Source organism: Eumetopias jubatus, unplaced genomic scaffold (assembly GCF_037043125.1).
Source record: "Eumetopias jubatus isolate StellerSeaLion01/CBP00866 unplaced genomic scaffold, mEumJub1_p1.0 scaffold_5, whole genome shotgun sequence".
Lineage (NCBI taxonomy): Eukaryota > Metazoa > Chordata > Mammalia > Carnivora > Otariidae > Eumetopias > Eumetopias jubatus.
In genome coordinates this window covers 84,491,217-84,510,044 of record NW_028274811.1, presented here as the reverse complement: position 1 = coordinate 84,510,044, position 18,828 = coordinate 84,491,217, and the positions used below count along the sequence as shown (strand labels likewise).

At 35.5% G+C, this 18,828-nt stretch overlaps 1 protein-coding gene across 4 annotated transcripts in view; it reads left to right on the top strand.

Moving 5' to 3' along the window:
• FBXL17 (F-box and leucine rich repeat protein 17) overlaps positions 1–18,828 on the top strand; it is a 503,490-nt gene that overhangs the window by 16,217 nt on the left and 468,445 nt on the right. For 3 of the 4 annotated variants that reach the window (XM_088023422.1, XM_028102729.2, XM_028102728.2), the window contains exons 2-3: positions 3,111–3,233; positions 6,436–6,693. In XM_088023422.1, coding sequence (XP_087879548.1) covers positions 3,111–3,233; positions 6,436–6,693 — 381 coding nt within the window. The remainder of the gene's footprint in view (positions 1–3,110; positions 3,234–6,435; positions 6,694–18,828) is intronic. The other variant, XM_028102730.2, reaches the window with a different exon arrangement.

The window sequence follows — 18,828 nt, the reverse complement described above, 5'->3', positions numbered from 1 at the left end:
CTAAACCAAGAGTCAGATGCTTAACCAGCTGAGCCACCCAGGTGGCCCTGGGGCTACTTCTATGGTAAAATGTTAAGAAAAAGGTAGCAAGGATTCCTTTCACACTCTGGTCACAGAGTTCTCTTTGCTAGTTCTACTGGCTGGAAAATGGTTTCACTTTCAGGGTTTTAGGTGCTACTTTGCAGCTCTCTGACTGAGGCTGTATTTGGGACTTGGCCAGCAGAGAGGAAAGAGAAAAGGCAAAGAAAAGAAAACCCCAAATGAGGATTCTTCTCATATTCTGTTTCACACTCTGTCCAGAAAGATGGCTTTCTCTCTGTATTTTAGTTGTGCCTTATGTATACTTCTGCACATGGGCAGAAGTTCCATGATGGGAGATAAAAGGAAAAAAAAACCTCAGGAAACTCATTACTTTTATTAGTCATTCTTTTTTTTAAAGATTTTTTTTTTATTATTTGAGGGAGAGAGAGTGAGAGAGCATGAGAGGGGGGAGAGTCAGAGGGAGAAGCAGACTCCCTGCTGAGCAGAGAGCCTGATGCGGGACTCGATCCCGGGACTCCAGGATCATGACCTGAGCCCAAGGCAGTCGCTTAACCACCTGAGCCACCCAGGTGTCCCTATTAGTCATTCTTTAAGTTTTGGCTCACCTCCCTAGTCCATCTGTTATTAACCTTTTAGAGTCCTGAGTTAGTTGCTTTTTGTATGTTGTCCCAAGGTTTTAGTTGTCATGAATGGGAGTGAGAAGTTTTAGTGGGCTTAACTCCATCTTTGCTGGTGATTCTTAAACATATATTTTATTTCTCACTAGACCCTTGGAAGAGGAATGATAGTTGTGCAGAGGAGGCAGTTATTTTCCCCAGGTTCAAGATTTAAGCACAGTAGAGTTTTTAGCTTAGATGTCTACAACTTTTGGCTGCATGGAGGTTTATCATTTTAGGTCATAGTTGTGATAGGAATCATTTATATACCTTCTCTGTTTCAGATCTTGTTCCCAAAACTTTACCTATACTTGTTTGGTCCTCACAGTAACTCTGTCAGGTCAATACTATATTATCCCGATTTTAAAGATAAGGAAATTGGGGGGTCTGGGTGGCTGAGTTGGTTCAGCATCTGACTTTGGCTCAGGTCATGATCTCAGGGTCCTGGGATCGAGCCTGTGTCAGAGCTCTGCTCAGCAGGGAGTCTGCTTCTCCCTCTCCCTCTCCCCTTCCCCTGCTCGTTCTAACTCTCTCTCTGTCCCTCTCTCAAATCTTAAAAAAACTAAAGATAAGGAAATTGAGGTACAGAGAGGTTAGGTAATTTGCACAAGGTTACATAGATAATAAATAGTGGAGCTATGATTTAAACTTAGCATGAGACAGTTTAGTTTTAGAGAACATGTGCTTGTTAAAATTTTCACTTAGTATTATGGAAATTTTCATATACAGACCAAAGTAGAAAATATTATAATGAACCTGCCCCCTGCCATGTATCATTCAACCAGTTTTAATCGTTTTCAATATTCTGCCTTTCTTGTTTCTTTCACCAACTTTGTTTTTGATAAAGTATCTGAAAGCAAATTCTAGATATCATTTTAGTTATAAACACTAAAGTATATCTAAAATGCACAGTAGCTTTTAAAACATAACTACAGTATGAATATAACCACTATATAATCAAAACCCAAAAAGTGAAGACTAATTTTCTTTAAATCATCTAGTATCTGTTTTGTGTTCAGTTTTATCTGATTGTCTCAGAAGGATCTTCTCATAGTTCAGTTCAGGATTTCAGTATGGTCCACACATTGTTATTTGTTGATACATATTTTAATTGTAAAAATTCTGTATTGGTCCTAATCCTTTACCCTAGCCATCTTTTTGTGATTTTAACTTTTTTTTTTTAAGGATTTTATTCATTTATTTGACAGAGCGAGAGGGGGAACACAAGCAGGGGGAGTGGGAGAAGCAGGCTTCCTGCTGAGCAGGCGGCCCGATGTGGGGCTCGATCCCAGCCGTGACCCAGATGAAGGCAGATGCTTAATGACTGAACCATCCAGGCACCCACAATTTTAACTTTTTAAAACTCTTTTAAAAATAAGCCTTTTATTTTAGAATAATCTTAGAAAAGTTGCAAAGATAGTAGAGTTCCCACATATTCCTCAACTATTTTCAATTTTCCCTAATTTGATTATCTTACATTACCATGGTACATTTACCAAAACTGTGAAATCAGCATCAGTATAGTTTTTCTGTTGATGTTTTTCCAATTCAGGATTGCATTAGTTGTCATTTCTCCTTATTCTCCTCTGATCTGTGATAGTTTCTCAGTCTTTCCTTGTTTTTCTGACCTTGAATTTTTTGAGGAGTTCTTATCAGGTATTTTCTAGGATGTCCCATAGTTAGCATATATGATATTTTTTCTCAGGGTTTGATTGGGGTCATGAATTTCTGGAAAAAATACCATAGAGGTAAAATGTCTCTTATGATTTATTTTCATTATTCTTTTAAAAAATTATATAAAAGTTCACCAGGCTCCAAGGTCAAACCATAAAACTATATACCTCTAAAGTAGTTTCACTTTCATCATTTTCCCCTTCCTACTCTTTTCTCCCTTCCCCTAAAGTAAGCATTTTTATTAATTTTTGGTTTCTCCTTCCCATCATTTTTTAAAAAATATTTGTAAACTCTGTTCCCTCTACTTCCCCACTCCCTCTTTTTACATGAAAGGTGATATTAGCACATGTTCTTAGCTTTCATACTGTACTTCCTCTTTAGGGTACTCCTTAACAGTGACTTTTCTAATAATGGCCCTTGTATTCAAGATGGTTTTCTGTTTTAAAAGTTAATTTTTTCGGGGGCGCCTGGGTGGCTCAGTCATTGAGCGACTGCCTTCAGCTCCGGTCATGATCCCGGGGTCCTGGAATCAAGCCCTGCGTCGGGCTCCCTACTCTGCGGGGAGCCTGCTTCTCCCTCTCCCACTCCCCCTGCTTGTGTTCCCTCTCTCGCTGTGTCTCTCTCTGTCAAATAAATAAAATCTTAAAAAAAAAGTTAATTTTTTCTAACTAACAAGAACCTTTTCCTGTGCCTTTAAAGTGTTTAGCACATATTATATGGTTCCTTTTTTATTTACAGATATTTTCCAATTTATCCCTGGATGAGCGTTGCCTTTCTGCCTCATTGGTTTGCAAGTACTGGCGTGACCTTTGTTTAGATTTCCAGTTTTGGAAGCAGCTGGATCTTAGTAGTCGTCAGCAGGTATGGAATCTAATTCTAAGAAACACTCACTTTGACCTACTCAAAAAATATCTTTATTCCTCTTCAGAAATCACTTCTTTCATGTTATAGTTTTTAAGATAGTTCAAGTGGACTCTAATTTATAATTCCACACTTTAGTAATTTTTTGTGTGTGAATTATGTTAAGCTAGGTTCTTGTGGTAAAGAAGATATTTTTGAATGTGGATTGGTAATTTTGGGTTGCTTCTTAATCTTCTTTGTCTAAGTCTTCTTCATCTCCCTTTTTTCATTACCTTCAAAGAAAGTTATTAAACTTTTTGCCTTTTTTGGGGGGGTTGTATCATGAATATTAGTTTAATAGAAAACGATGGCAAATGTTTATATAGTACTGCTGATATGCTATATACTGTTCTGTGGGCTTTACGCATACTAAAGCATTTGATTCTTCTAACAATGTCATGAGTCGATACAATTATTATTACTTTTAATATATTATTGCATTATTAATAATAGTATTCCTGTAGCATTCCTATGTATTGTTATAGGTGAATAGTATAAATATTCTTATATAGTTGTTATATTTGAAGAAATAGAAGCAAAATGGGTTAAGATATCTTGTTTTAATTTTCCAGTCCTCCCTATTGCCTGGCTTCCTAGTGTGTTTATATGGTGGCATAGATTAGGAAAAAAGATAGAGTTAGTAGTATTTATTGCAAACAATTTGTTGGAATTGTTGGATTCTTCTCTTAGACCTGGTTGTTAGTAGTTGGCATTGGAAATACATAAAATTATCCAATAAGAATAGGATTTTATTGGAGTACTGAACCTGCTCTAAATTCTTCCATGATATTTTTAGGTAGTGATGTACTGGTACATGCTGAACAACTAGCTGTGTATTATAGTATTTGCTAGTTTTTGTGATGCAGATTCTCCCACCATGGCCAATTTCAGGCTACCAATGTGATACCACTGAACGCAGGGATGTCACTGATTTGGAAAGAGGTATACATTACAGGCTCTTGTAAATTCATATAAGCCAACTTCAGCACACCACTGGTAGTTTGTGTGTGTGTGTGTGTGTGTGTGTGTGTGTGTGTAACTCATACACTTTAAACAAAATAAACAAATTCCTGAGCATTTGTATGTAAGTTTCCTTTTTGTTTTTCTGCCTCATTGGTTAGAAGTTGAAATAGTTACAGAGTTAGTAATTTCCCTGCCTGGGTCCATGAAATTTGTGTCTAGGAAAATGGTGAGTATTTAGTTTGTTGTGGCTGGTGGAGTGGAAAGAAGTAATATGAAATAATACATTGGCTCTTTACTTCATTAGTCTTGGATATCTGAGCTATTTGTTATAAACTCAGACTAAGAATAGCTTTTCACCCCTATTGGTAGTTAGGTCTGGAGATGGAAAAAAAAAAAAGGAAAGGTATGTCATAGTTTTAGCTTTAAAGGTAACTGCATTTTTTTGCTTTTTCCAACAAGCATAAAGGTAGTTGCAACCTTGGCTCTTACCCTTAGTGCTCCTGAACACTCCGGTTCTTTCCTTCTTCTGTTCTAAATTTTATCATGTGCATTTTCTTTCACCATTATTTGTACTCAAGGGGCTTGAATAATATTAACTTTGTTTTCTTTTTTCTTTTTATTTTTTTGTTGACATTTACTTGACGCACAATGTTATGTTACTTTCAGGTGTACAACATAGTGCTTTGACAATTCTGTATGTTCTGCTGCGCTCATCACCATATGGTGCTATTGCCACACCATTGACTATATTCCCAGTACTGTACCTTTCATCCTTGTGATTTATTCATTCCATGATTGGGTAGGGAATATGTAGAGGCTGATTTTTTAAAAATTATGTTTAAAATTCAGATGGCCATGTGAGTTTTTAACCACATGAATTTTAAGGTTACTTATATTTAAATATGCTTTGAGTTTTCTGATAAGAGCTATTTGATGTGGACATTTGTATGTAATCTTTCGTGTGCTGATAAACAAAATGATATTTTCTAAGCTATGAATTCGTTATATGAGGTAGTATTCTGAAATAAGTAGTAAAACAATTAAAATTTATATTTTGTGGTAGGTATCATCTAATGTGATTAGGTATAATAAGTTATGATTCATATAGCATGATGACTGATATATACACTATTTGCTGGGCTAAAAATAGAGAACAGAACATTTAAAATCTCAGTACAGTTTTGTTTATGTGGAGTTTTTGGTGAGTTTGAAGTTAAAGTAACTTACCTAATAAGGATAGATCTTTAGGCCTCTAAAGAAAACTAACACATGTTAGTTATGTTCTTGCTTGGTGTTTTTCAACAGCACTTCTGACACCAAATGTGTGGAGTTTTTTTCATTTTAACAAATTCTCTGATAACACCTGGGTGTCCAACAATTCAGTTCAATTCTGAAACTAACTCCTGGTGTTAGTGCAGAGCCTCTCAGGTGATTGGCTTAGTCCCGTAAGACTGTCTCCACTTCATAGGCCAGTCCCAAGTCCCAGGAGTCACCTGTACTTCTTACTGACCAGCTCTTCATTTAGGAGTTCCCTTGACCCTTTCCTCAGGTTTGATAATTTCCCAGAATGACTTACCGAACTCAGGAAAATACTTAGGTTTGCTTGTTATTGTAAAGGATACAACTCAAGACTGGCCAGTTGGAAAAGAGGCCTAGGACAAGATAAGGGGGGGTGTGCTCCTGTTCAGTCTGGGCATGGCGGCCTCCAGCACCTGACGGTGCTCACCAGCCCAGACGCTCGCCAAATCTCAATGTTCAGGAGTCTTTATGACCCCGTCTTTACCTCCCCTACCCTCCTCGGAAGTCAGGGTTTGGGCTTGAAAGTTGCCATCCTCTAATCACACGCTGTTTGGTCTTTCTGGTGACCAGACCCCATCCTGGAGCTAGCGGGGAGCCTCAACTTAATCTATTTCATTAGTATAAACCCCTGTGTGGTCAAAAGGGGCTTGTTAGGAATAGGAAAAGATACTCCTCTTAATCAGGAAATTCCAAGAGTTTTAGGAACTCTGTTCCAGGAACTGGAATAAAGACCAAGTATGTATTTTATATTATACCATAGTTCTTGTTATGTTTAATATTAAAAAGAAGGTTTTCTTTTGATTGTGCTATTATATTATTTTATGAGGGAAAATTAAAGAGTGGAAAGTAAGTTTCTTACTTGTAACAAAAGTTTAAATTTATTGCTTTTTTTCTCTCATAGGTCACTGATGAATTATTGGAAAAAATTGCATCAAGAAGTCAGAATATAATTGAAATCAACATTTCTGATTGTCGCAGTATGTCTGATACTGGCGTATGTGTTCTAGCATTTAAGTGTCCTGGACTTCTTAGGTATACAGCCTACAGGTGTAAACAGCTTTCTGACACTTCTATTATTGCGGTTGCCTCTCATTGTCCTTTACTTCAGAAAGTTCATGTAGGCAACCAGGACAAACTTACTGATGAAGGACTCAAACAGGTAAATTTTAGCATCTGTAAAATGATTTTACTCTGATTAACTCAAAATGTTTGCTTGAAGCTATACTTGAAAAGATTATTATGTTAAAAATAATGCACAGAGACTAAAATAAGCCATCTTTTTTTTTTTTTTTTTTTGGTACCCATGGATGTTCGTTTTAGTGAACTAGAAATGTCATGGTTATAATTGATAAGTTAACTTTGTTGTGTTTTGTAGTGAGTGCCTGAACTTCTGTGACAAGCCATTTATTAATTCTTTTGTTACTTAAATTTTATACCAAATTTTGCTTGGGTACCAGTAGTGTACAGTTTGGGTCAGCATGAGATTTTAAAAATTAACTTTTAATTCCCCTTTTATGTTACTAGAAGATACACTTATGTGCTTTAAAATGTATGTTTTAAGGCATAAACAGAAGTCCAAATTAAAGAGTATAAAATGAAGTAAAAGATGGCAATTACCTATATTTAAAAAAAATAATTGTTTCTTTGACGCACTTCCTTTGGAAATGGCGTTTAAGATTTCTTGACTCAGAGTGGTTTATTCATTCAGTGAATATTGAATGGATTCTATGTGCCAGGCCCTGAATTTGTGAATATTTAGTTATGTTCCCACTGTTGTACTAGGCGCTTACTGTATTTTAACATTTAACCCTTGAAATAACTTTGTGAAATAGTTGGTATTAAACGCATTTTATAAAGGAAGAAATTAAGGCGTGGAGAGATGAATTAACTTGCCTAATGTCTAGCAAATGATGGAGTTGGGATTTAAAGCCTGTATTCTTCAAAATCTCTTCCATCTTTAAACTCTTCCACTCCAGTAGACTAAAAGACCTACCCTAAAAGACCTTGAATAAAGGGGCCTGCTCTGTGAGGGCAGGGGCCATGCACATTTGCCATTCTACCTACCGTTCCTTTGGCAAAAATTTTTGGAAGAAAGAATAATTTCATTCAAGAACTTTGTCAGGATTAATGTTTAAATTCAGAATTGGGGTGCAGTTCTGACATTTCCCAATAAAAGCAGAATATCAGTAAAGGCCTAGATTTAAATCTGATCTGTGATGAACTTAGAAATAAATTGAAGAGCGCTAAATTTAAACACTATGTATGAATTAATTGAAAGCTCAGTATTAGATGAAATTTGAGAATATTCTGTCCTAAATAGTACTGGGTGTGTCAGTCCAATTTATATATTAAGAATGCTAAAATGTATATGGGAGCCTGTTCTGTCTGTAAAGGGAAATCGTGCAGTAACAGTGTTACCTGTTTTAATATTTGTCTTGATCCATTTCTTTTGTATATAGGATTACTCACTAGCAGCATGAAGTTCTTTTTTTTTTTTTTAAAGATTTTATTTATTTATTTGAGAGAGAGAGAGCACACCATGAGCAGGGGGAGGAGCAGAGGGAGAAGGAGAAGCAGATTCCCCGCTGAGCAGGGAGCCCTATGCCGGGGCTTAATCCCAGGACCCTGAGAACATGACCTGAGCTGAAGGCAGACACTTAACCGACTGAGCCACCCAGGTGCCCTGTAATATGAAGTTCTTAAATGTATTAGAACAAAATAATCTTTAATGGGGAAATTATAAATTTTATTGACATGGTATGATTTTTTTATGGTAGAAATGTCCCAGCAAATTATACTTCACAGTGAAACATTTTTAAAGGTCTGTGTATTTATTAAGAAAAGGACTAAATCTGTTGTATATTTAAATATGATATAATATGAATAGGTAACAGTTGAGCAAAATGTTAAGGATGTTCCTATAAGAATAAGATCCATAGTTATGGTTGAAATAGAGGGAAAATAAAAAGTCCTTTAAGGAGCTAGACTTAAATATGCCAGTCAAGTATCATGAATTTATCTATCTTTACAACTTTGAGATTAATTATGTTAAATCTTCCCTAGAATATAAGGTATTTTGAAACCCATTAATTTATGATAAATTAGATGTTTGCTTCAGATTTTCATGGCTTCTGAATTATAAATTAGTTATATATGAGGTAATCTGATAAAAGTAGTAAAACAGTCTAAATCTTTTTCATCCATAAGTAACTTTCTCAAGTAATTAAATTATGTTAAATAATTACATAGGAACCTCACTGCAGTATATTTTCCTATACATAATACTTTCCTATGCTCAGTGTATTATGTACTATAGAAGGTGTGTCCTAATTTAGCTTCTTTTTTCTGATAGAAAAGTGTGGTATAGTAGAAAGAGAATGGCTTTCATATATACATAAAATAGAACAAAAGTTTTGTGAAGCAATACATAGCATTATATACAGTACACGTTAACATTTTCTGTTCTATACTATTATGTTATAGAAATTTTGGCCTTGACCCACTCAGTAAATTTATTTCATATCCCATTGATGTTTGATGAGGTGTGCTGTGGAATATGCTATAGTTTTAGTGAACTAACAATTTAGAAATATTATATAATGTTTAACAAGACCTAGAATGGAACTCTTCGTGTTTGATGGATTTTCCTGGGATTATTTTTTCTTTTTTCACTCAAACATAGCATTTGATTGAATGGTTGATCCTGCAGCTAAAGTTGCAGGGTTTTGGGTTTTTTTTTTTTCCCTCTTCTGTTAGTAAAAACTGACAAATGTTTTAGAATGGTATACATGTATTTATGATAACATCTTTATATTTCCATCATAATAACTATAATTTTAATTGACTTTAGCAAGTACATGAAATGTATTTTTGAGTTCTATATGTTTATAAAAGTATTTACATAAAGTATTTCAATTTGGATTTCTAATGGATCTACATTTTAATATTTTAAGTATTGCATTCTACTTAACAATGTTTCTCAAACTTAGGTGAAACACCTAAATATCAGACTGTTCTTAGCTGAACAATATGTTCTTTGTGAAATACCACCTTGAAATCTTGATATTTTTATTTTCATAAAAATATTTATTTGAGAGAGAGAGTGAGAGAGCATGAGAAGTGGGAGGGTCAGAGGGAGAAGCAGACTCCCTGCTGAGTGGAGACCTGACACGGGGCTCGATCCTTGTACTCCAGTATCATGATCTGATCCGAAGGAAGACACCTAACAGACTGAGCCAACCAGGTGCCCCAAGAGTCTCATTTTAGATACAGACAGAATGAGGTTGAAGGTAAAAGGATGGAAAAAGATATTCCATTCAAATGCTAAAAACCAAAGAGAGCTGGAGTAGCCATATTATCAGAAAAAAATCAATTTTTTTAAAAGATTTTATTTATTTATTTGAGAGACAGAGAATGAGAAATAGCACAAGAGGGAAGAGGGTCAGAGGGAGAAGCAGACTCCCCGCCGAGCAGGGAGCCCGATGCGGGACTCGATCCCGGGACTCGATCCCAGGTCTCCAGGATCGTGACCTGAGCCGAAGGCAGTCGCTTAACCAACTGAGCCACCCAGGCGCCCCAGAAAAAAATCAATTTTAAGTCAAAAAAGTTTGTTATATATTGATGCAGGCTTCAATTCCTCAGGAAGATAGAACAATTATAAGCGTATATGTATTTAACAACAGAGAGTAATATATGAAGCAGAAATGGAAAGATTTGAAGGGAGTGATAGATAGTTCTCCATTAATAATTGGAGACTTTAATACTGCATTTCAGTGATGAATAGAACAACCAGACTGAAGATCAACAAAGAAATAGAGAACTTGAACAATGCTCTAAACCAATTATACCTAAAACAGACATGTTAATACACTGTACAACAGAATATATATCCTTTTCAAGGGCACATGGAACATTTTTTTTTTTAAAGATCTTATTTATTTATTTGACAGAGAGATACACAGCAAGAGAGGGAACACAAGCAGGAGGAGTGGGAGAAGGAGAAGCAGGCTCCCTGCAGGCTCCCCGCAGAGCAGGGAGCCTGATGCGGGGCTCCATCCCAGGACTGTGGGATCATGACCTGAGCCAAAGGCAGATGCTTAACAACTGAGCCACCCGTGTGCCCCAAGGGCACATGGAACATTTTCAAGATTAGACCATATTTGGACCACAAAACAAGTGTTAATAAGTTCAAAAAGATTAAAATCATGCAGGTGTCTTCTGTGATCACAAGGAAATCTAGAAATCAGTAACAAAAGGAAAACTAAAAAATATGTAAATATGTGGAAATTAAACAACATACTCTTACACAATCAGTGGATCATAGAGGAAATCATAAGAGAAATTGGAAAATACCTTGAAGTGAATGAAAATTAGGGCACAATATACCAAAAGTTATGAGATGCAACAAAAGCAGTGCTCAGAGGGAAATTCATGGCTGTGAAAGCTTACATTACAAAGGAAGAAAAATCTAAGATAACCAAAAAAAAAACAAAGGAAGAAAAATCTGAAATTAGTAACCTAAATGCATACCTGAAGGAACTTGAAAAAGAAGAGCAAACTAAACCCAAATTTAGCAGAAGGAAGGTAATAATGATCAGAGCAGAGATAAATGAAGTAGGAAAAGGAACAGCTATAGAGAAAATGGATGAGACCACAACTAGTTTTTCTGAAAATAATAACAAAAATGACAAAATTTTAAGTAGTCTAAGAAAAAAAGAGGGAAGACTCAACTTACTAAATCAGAAATTTAAGCATGAACATTACCACCAACTTTATAGAAATAAAAAGCATTCTAGAAAATGTTGAGCAATTACCAGCAAACTGGAGAGCCTAGATGAAATGGGCAAATTCCTAGAAATACACAAATTACAAAAACCAACCCAAGAAGAAGTAGAAAATCTGAATAGACTTCTAACAAGTAAAGGAGATTGAACCAGTAATACAAATCCTTCCAACAAAGAAAAGACAGAGACCAGATGGCTTCTCTGGTGGATTTGCTGAAACATGTAAAGAGTTAATACCATTCCTCCTTAAACTTCCAAAATGTTTGAGGCAGCAGTACTTCCTAACTCCTATGAGGACATTATTAGCCTGATTCTGAAGCCAGACAAGGAACTACCAGAAAAGACAATTACAGACTAATATCCTTAATGAGTATAAATGCAAAAATTCTCAACAAAATAGCAAAGAGAAGCCAGCAGCATATTGAAAGTGATTCATTCCTTGATTGCAAGTGTGACTTAGCATATAAAAATTGATCAATCTAATATACCACAGTACTAGAATGGAGGAAGAAAAATATAATCCTCTTAATTGGTATAGAAAATGCATTTGGTGATTCCAGTACCTTTCCATGATAAAATCACTCAATAAACTACGAATAGAAGGATACTTCCTCAACATAATAAAGCCCATTTATGAAAAAATTATGATTAATACCATACTCAGTGGTGAATGATTGAAAACTTCCCCTAAGTTCAGGAACAAAACCAGGATGCCCATTTTGCTATTTCTCTTTAACATTGTACTAGAAATTCCAGCCAGAGTAATTGGGCAAGAAAAAAGAAATGAAAGGCATTAAAATTGGAAAAGAAGTAAGACTATCTCAGTCCATAGATGACATGGTTTTATACAGCATACCTCAGAGATATTGCAGGTTCGGTTCTAGACCACTGCAGTAAAATCAATATTGCAATAAAGCAAGTCAAATGAATTTGATTTCCCAGTGCATCTAAAAGTTAAGCTTACATTAAATTGTAGTCTACTAAGTGTGCAGTAGCATTATGTCTAAAACAATAATGCACATACCTTAATTTAAAGCTACTTTATTATTACTATTATTATTATTTATTTTTATTTATTTGAGAGAGAGAGAATGAGAGCCAGAGAGCACGAGAGGGAAGAGGGTCAGAGGGAGAAGCAGACTCCCTGCCAAGCAGGGAACCCGATGTGGGACTCGATCCCAGGACTCCAGGATCATGACCTGAGCCGAAGGCAGTTGCTTAACCAACTGAGCCACCCACGTGCCCAAAGCTACTTTATTATTGAAAAGTGCTAACCATCATCTGAGATTTCAGGGAGTCATAATCTTTTTGCTGGTGGTTTTGCCTCGATGTTGCTGGCACTGATCAGTGTGGTGGTTGCTTAAGTTTGGGGTGGCTGTGGCAGTTCCTTAAAATAAGACAGTAGTGAAGTTTGCTTCATCAGTTGCTTTTTCCTTCATGAATGATTTCTCTGTAGCATGCAATGCTGTTTGATAGCATTTTACCCATGGTAGAAATTCTTTCAGAATTGGAGTCAGTCCTCTAAAACCCCGCTGCTACTTTATTAGCTAAATTTATATAATATTCTAAAACCTTTGCTGTCATTTCAGCAACCTTCACAGCATCTTCACCAGGAGTAGATTCCATCTTAAGACTTTCTTTGCTTATCCATAAGAAGCAACTCTTCATCTGTTAATGTTTTATCATGAGATTGCAGCAATTCTGTCACATCTTCAGGCTCCACTCATTCTAAAGAAAGTATAAGTGTATATCTTTATGACCTTGAATTTGGTCATGATTTCTTAAATATGACACCAAAGGACAGGCAACAATGTAAAAAACATAAACTGGACTTGATTAAAATTAAAAACTTGTGTTTCGATGAATATTCTCAGAGAGTGAACAGACAACCCACAAAATGAAAATATTTGTAAATCGTATATCTGAAAAGGGCGTAATATCTAGAATATCTAAAGGACTGTTACAGCTCAAGATCAACAAAATCTCTCCCAAGAACTCAATTGTAAAGTGGGCAAAATACTTGAATTGAATATACTTTTATCCAAAGAAGAGATATAGATGGCTAAGAAGCACATGAGGAGATACTCAGCATCATTAGTCATTAGAGAATTGCAAATCAAAACCACAATGAGTTGACACTTTACACTTACTCTGATATAAATAAGCCCAAACTAACCAAAAAAAAAAAAAAACAACCCCAGAAAATAACAAAGTCTTGCTTTGGGTGTGGAGGAATTGGAACTTTGTACATTGCTAGTGGGAATGTAAAATGGGGCACCTGTGTGGAAAACATTTTGGTGGTTCCTCAAAAGATTACAGAATTACCATATGACTGGGCAGTTCTACCCTAATTGAAAACAGTGACTGAAACAGGTACTTATTTATATTAATTTTCATAGCAACATTATTCATAATAATCAAGGTGTGGAAGCAACCCAAGTGACCATTAAGAGATGAGTGAGTAAACAAAATATATATATATGCGTGTGTAATGGAATATTATTTAGCCATATAATGGAATGAAATGCTGATACAGGTTACCACATGAATGAACCTTGAAAACATACGCAAAGTTAAATAGGCTAGACATAAAGAACAAACATAGTATGATTCTACTTATATAAAATATCTAAAATAGACAAATTTCATAGAGATGTAACAACAATAGAGGTTTTCAGGGGCTGGGGGAATTAGGGAATGGGGAGTTGTTGCCTAAGGGGTAGAGAGTTTGGGGTGATGATAAAGTTTTGGAAATAGATACGGTGATGGTTGCATAACACTGTCAGTGTAATTAATGTCACTGAATTAAATACCGAAATATGAGTAAAATGGCAATTTTTATGTTCTATATATTTTACCACAAAGGAGAAAAAGAAATATCTGCTCTTAGGTTCTAGAATTGTATAAGATAAAGGAAAATGTCAGTCTCATCTAATTTATCTTTACATATCCCAGTGATGTTCAGTCAATTAGGGAATGTATTGAGCATCTACTTTGTGTCAGGCACTATTCATATATTCTACCTATATTTTCCTATGTTTAATTCCTTTTTTGATTCACATCCACTCTATGAGATAGGTATTAATCCTTTTTTATAGATGAGGAAGCAGTTACAGAGAGATTATATAAGTAACTTATCTGAGGTGAAGTAGTAAGTGATAGGACTGACACTCTATCCAGGGGTGTCTAGAGTTCATACTAAATCTACTTAGTTCTTCCCTCCACTTTTCAGATGACATGGCACATGTTTTATCCCTATAATGATAATTGATGTTTATTAGACTGAAAAACTAGAGATCTTGAGAAGTCTTTTTTATCAAAATGTGTTTAGTTAAAGGATATTTTAAGTATTCTTTCTAAATTAGCATCACAAGTAAATATATGTTGGTTGCTTTTTGTATATGCTACACAATTGAGTCTTCACAACAGCACTGAGGTGGTATTTCAAGGTGAAAAATGGAATCTCTTTTAAGTTAAGGAACTTGTCCCAAGTTCATATAGCTGGGAAGGTACAGAGCCAATATTCTCTTTCAATTCTGCTCGATCTCTGAATCATATCATGTGGTATCATGTCTAGGATTTTATACTGGGATGTCCAATTCTAGAGAGTCCAATGACTAGAGAGTATTTTTCACTTATGACTAGAAATGTAGAGCCTTTATTATAACGCCAAGAGGCTTTTTTGTCCTGGAAATTCATCTTTGTAGCATTTCTGAAACATTCCCTTTACATGGATCCTAATGAATAGTTTTCTAATAGCTTCCTTCTTTGTCCATTAATAATAATTAATAATGATACATAACATTTATTAAGCACTTTTATATGTCTTACAGTATGCCAATTAGCATTTCTATGTACACTGTCATTTTTTAATCTTCTCAACAACTCTGTGAGTATAGGTAGGCGTAGGCATTGTTATAATTCAGTATAAGCCTGATGGGCCTGAGAATAGAAATTGGTCAGTTAACTGAAAATCAGTTAAATAATGGAGTCACAAAAATCAATGTGTGTCATAAACATTTTCATTAAGAAACTATATAAATGTAATTCATTAGTGAGTCTTTTGATATATGGTTAAGGCCTTTTTCTAGAGTTAGAGATGGATAGAGTTTGGACTTTTTTTGCTTAAACTATAACAATGATGTGGCCTCCGTGATTTTTAGTTGTTTTTTCATTGAAATGGTACAGGAACTTAAAACTACTAATGAAGGAATATGAGTGCAGCTTTGTTCAGAATGTGATTTTTCCAGTATAGATGATCATCAGCTTACCATGGGATTACATTCAATGAATCCATCATAAATTGAAAATCCCTGAAGTCAAAAATGCATTTAGATTTTTTTAGAGGAGAGGGAAGGGCAAAGGGAGAAGAGAGAGAGAGAATATTTTTATTTTTTAAAAGACTTTTTAAAAAATTATTAGAGAGAGAGAGCAAAGTGAGTGAGAGAACACGAGTTGGGAAGGGGCAGAGGGAGAGGGAGAAGCAGACTCCCTGCTGAGCAGGCAGCCTGATGTGGGGGCCCCGGACCCTGAGATCATGACCTGAGCCAAAGGCAGATGTTGAACCCACTGAGCCACCTAGGTGCCCAGGGAGAGAGAGAATTGTAAGCAGACTCCATGCCCAGTATGGAACCAGGTGCTGGGACTGGATCTCTCAACCCTGAGATCATACCCGAACTGAAATAAGAGTCGGATGCCTAACCAACTGAGCCACCCATGCACCTCCAAAAATGTATTTAATACACCCACCCTACCTAACATCATATACTAGCTGACCTTAAACTTGCCCAGAGAACCCCTACATTAGCTTACAGCTGGGCAAAAATCGTGTAACACAAAGTTTATCTTGTAATAAAGTGTTGAATATCTCATGTTTTATTGAATATTTTATGAAAGTGAAAAACAGAATGGCTCTATGGGTTAGAATGATTTTAAGTGCACTGGTTGTTTACTGTTGTAATTACATGGCTGACTGGGAACTGCGGTTCCCTGCTGCTGCCCAGCGTCAAGAGAGACTATCATACTGCATATTGCCAGGCTGGAAAAAGATCAAAGTTCAAAATTCGAAGTAAGGTTTCTGCTGAATGTGTATTGCTTTCGCATCATCTTAAAGTAAAGAAATCATAAGTCAAACCATCCTAAGTTGGGGACCATTTGGTTGTCTTACCCGAAACTCATTCAACAGCAGCTTTTTATGGCTTGCTTTCATTGAATGCAAAACATTCAACCTAGTTTTTATAGCAACAGCTTTCTTTTTCCTTCTTTTTAAGTCAGTTTATTTATTTCTTAATGTAATTCTGTTATAAAAATTACAATCAGAAAAAAACAGGTTTGGGAACAAACATCCCTGCTTCTTGGTAGTTTCTTTCCTCACTTTTATTGACACTTGCTGTTTCAGTGTGTTGATAACATTTACCATTTTAACCATTTTTAAGCATACAATTCAGTGGCATTAAGTACATTTACAATGTTGTGTAACTATCACCAATATCTATTTCTAAAACTTTTTCATTATTCCAAAGAGTAATTCTGTACCAATTAAACAGTTACTTTGTATCCTCCTTGTCTTTCTCCCTCATCTCCTAGGAAGCTGTTTTGAGTTCTCTTTTTATGAATGCCTGTTCAAGCTCTCCCATATAAGTGGAATCATACAATATTGATTATTTTGTGTCTGTCTTATTTCACTTGACATGTTTTCAAGGTTCATGTATGTTGTAGCATATAACAGTTTCATTCCTTTCCATGGCTGACTAAGATTCCATTGTATGTATAAACTACATTTTTTTCTGTTCATCTGTTGATAGACAATAGCTTTCTGTGTTTTTAAAGTTAAATTGGAAAAGTTTTGTTCACAATATTTTCTTAGTTGAAACATTAATGACAGAGGCTTTTGGGGAATTAGTGCTAACAGCATTTTTGTTGGTTTTCTAAAAAATAAAATGTCTTTTCAGAGTAATAGAGTAATCAAGTGATTAGTCCATATGTGTTAAAATACATTATTTCATATATGAATTTTCATTTACTCTGAATTTTAATTATATACCATGCCAATACAATTAAAAAAACTAGTATTGGTACCTATTTTGGGAAGTACGTGGCATATTTTCATTGTATTGAATGGAATTTTTTTTTAAAATAAAGCAAAGTTGAATGATACAAATGTAGGGAAAAGATTCAAATTTGAGTCCTTAAAGTGGGTCAGATGAGTGGCATTTTGAAATATTTGCATTGCTTTCTTCCATATCTCATTGTCTGTGTTACTGTACTACAAATGATGAAACTAATGAATCAAATTATAAAGTTGACATTTTTATGATTTTTATAAATATGAACAGTTAGCCTAGATGGTGAAGTTGCTAGAAGATGTGGATTGAATTTTATTCATTGTTCTCATTTGCATGTGTATAATAATTACAGTGGTGACAGTTGGGAGTGGAAAGTAGAAGGAATAACTTTACTAAAGTGCAGGCAGCATATTTTAAAAATATTTTCTTAACAATGGTTTTGAGCAACTTTCATGTTGACATTGGAAAACCTAATCTTGTTTTTATCCCATAACGTTGTTGTTTCAGTTGTCTAGATCCATTGTCCATTGAAGTATACTCTTCCTAAGATTTTGTTTTATTATAAAAATAACCTGGTGATAACAGATAGCTTCTTTTTTTTTTAAGATTTATTTATTTTCGAGAGAGTGAGAGATAGCGAGCAAGTTGGGGGGGAGGGGCCCGACAGAGAGTGGGAGAGGGAATCTCAAGCAGTCTCCCCACTGAGCATGGAGCTCTGTGTGGGGCTTGATCTCACAACCCTGAGATCATGACCTGAGCCGAAACCAAGAGTTGGCTGCTTAACTGACTGAGCCACCCAGGCACCCCACAGATGGCTTCTTAAAACAGATTCTCTTTTATAAATTCTCAAGGGTAGTGTGCAATATTTTAATTAAAATTTGAAATGGCTGGGAAAATCATCTCCCAACATTTTATAGAAAAATTTGAAAAAAAGCTTTGGATGTGTTTGAGCAAATTTGTGAATAATCTTGAATGATTATTATAAAGAAGAAGAGAATGAATCAAGAACAATCCATTTTCTATTTATTTACTTCAGTTCATTTGTAGTTCTGATTGCTGTCACATGTGAAAATGAACTATGGCTTAATGGGTGGATGGAGTGGATTCTTTTAAGTGATGGAGTGACCACCGGCACCCTTTTCATTAAACACTTTCCTTCAGGGTTGACTGTGGGTGCCTTTGACACATTATATTTCTTCCTGAGTTACAGAGGGGTCTTCTATCACTATTCATCTGACTTTTACCTTTTCTAGGTACCCAGATACTGAACTGATGTTGGTAAAAATTCAGAACTTCTTAAATGATATACTTGGGTTCTGTGTCTTAGGCCCATAAGACCATTTACTTGGATGAAGAGTGAGAGTTAGGACTGTACCTGGTATGAATGCCAGATACAAGTAGCAATGAAAGGCAGGCTGGGTGAGAATGGAGAGGTGTGGTTGGAGC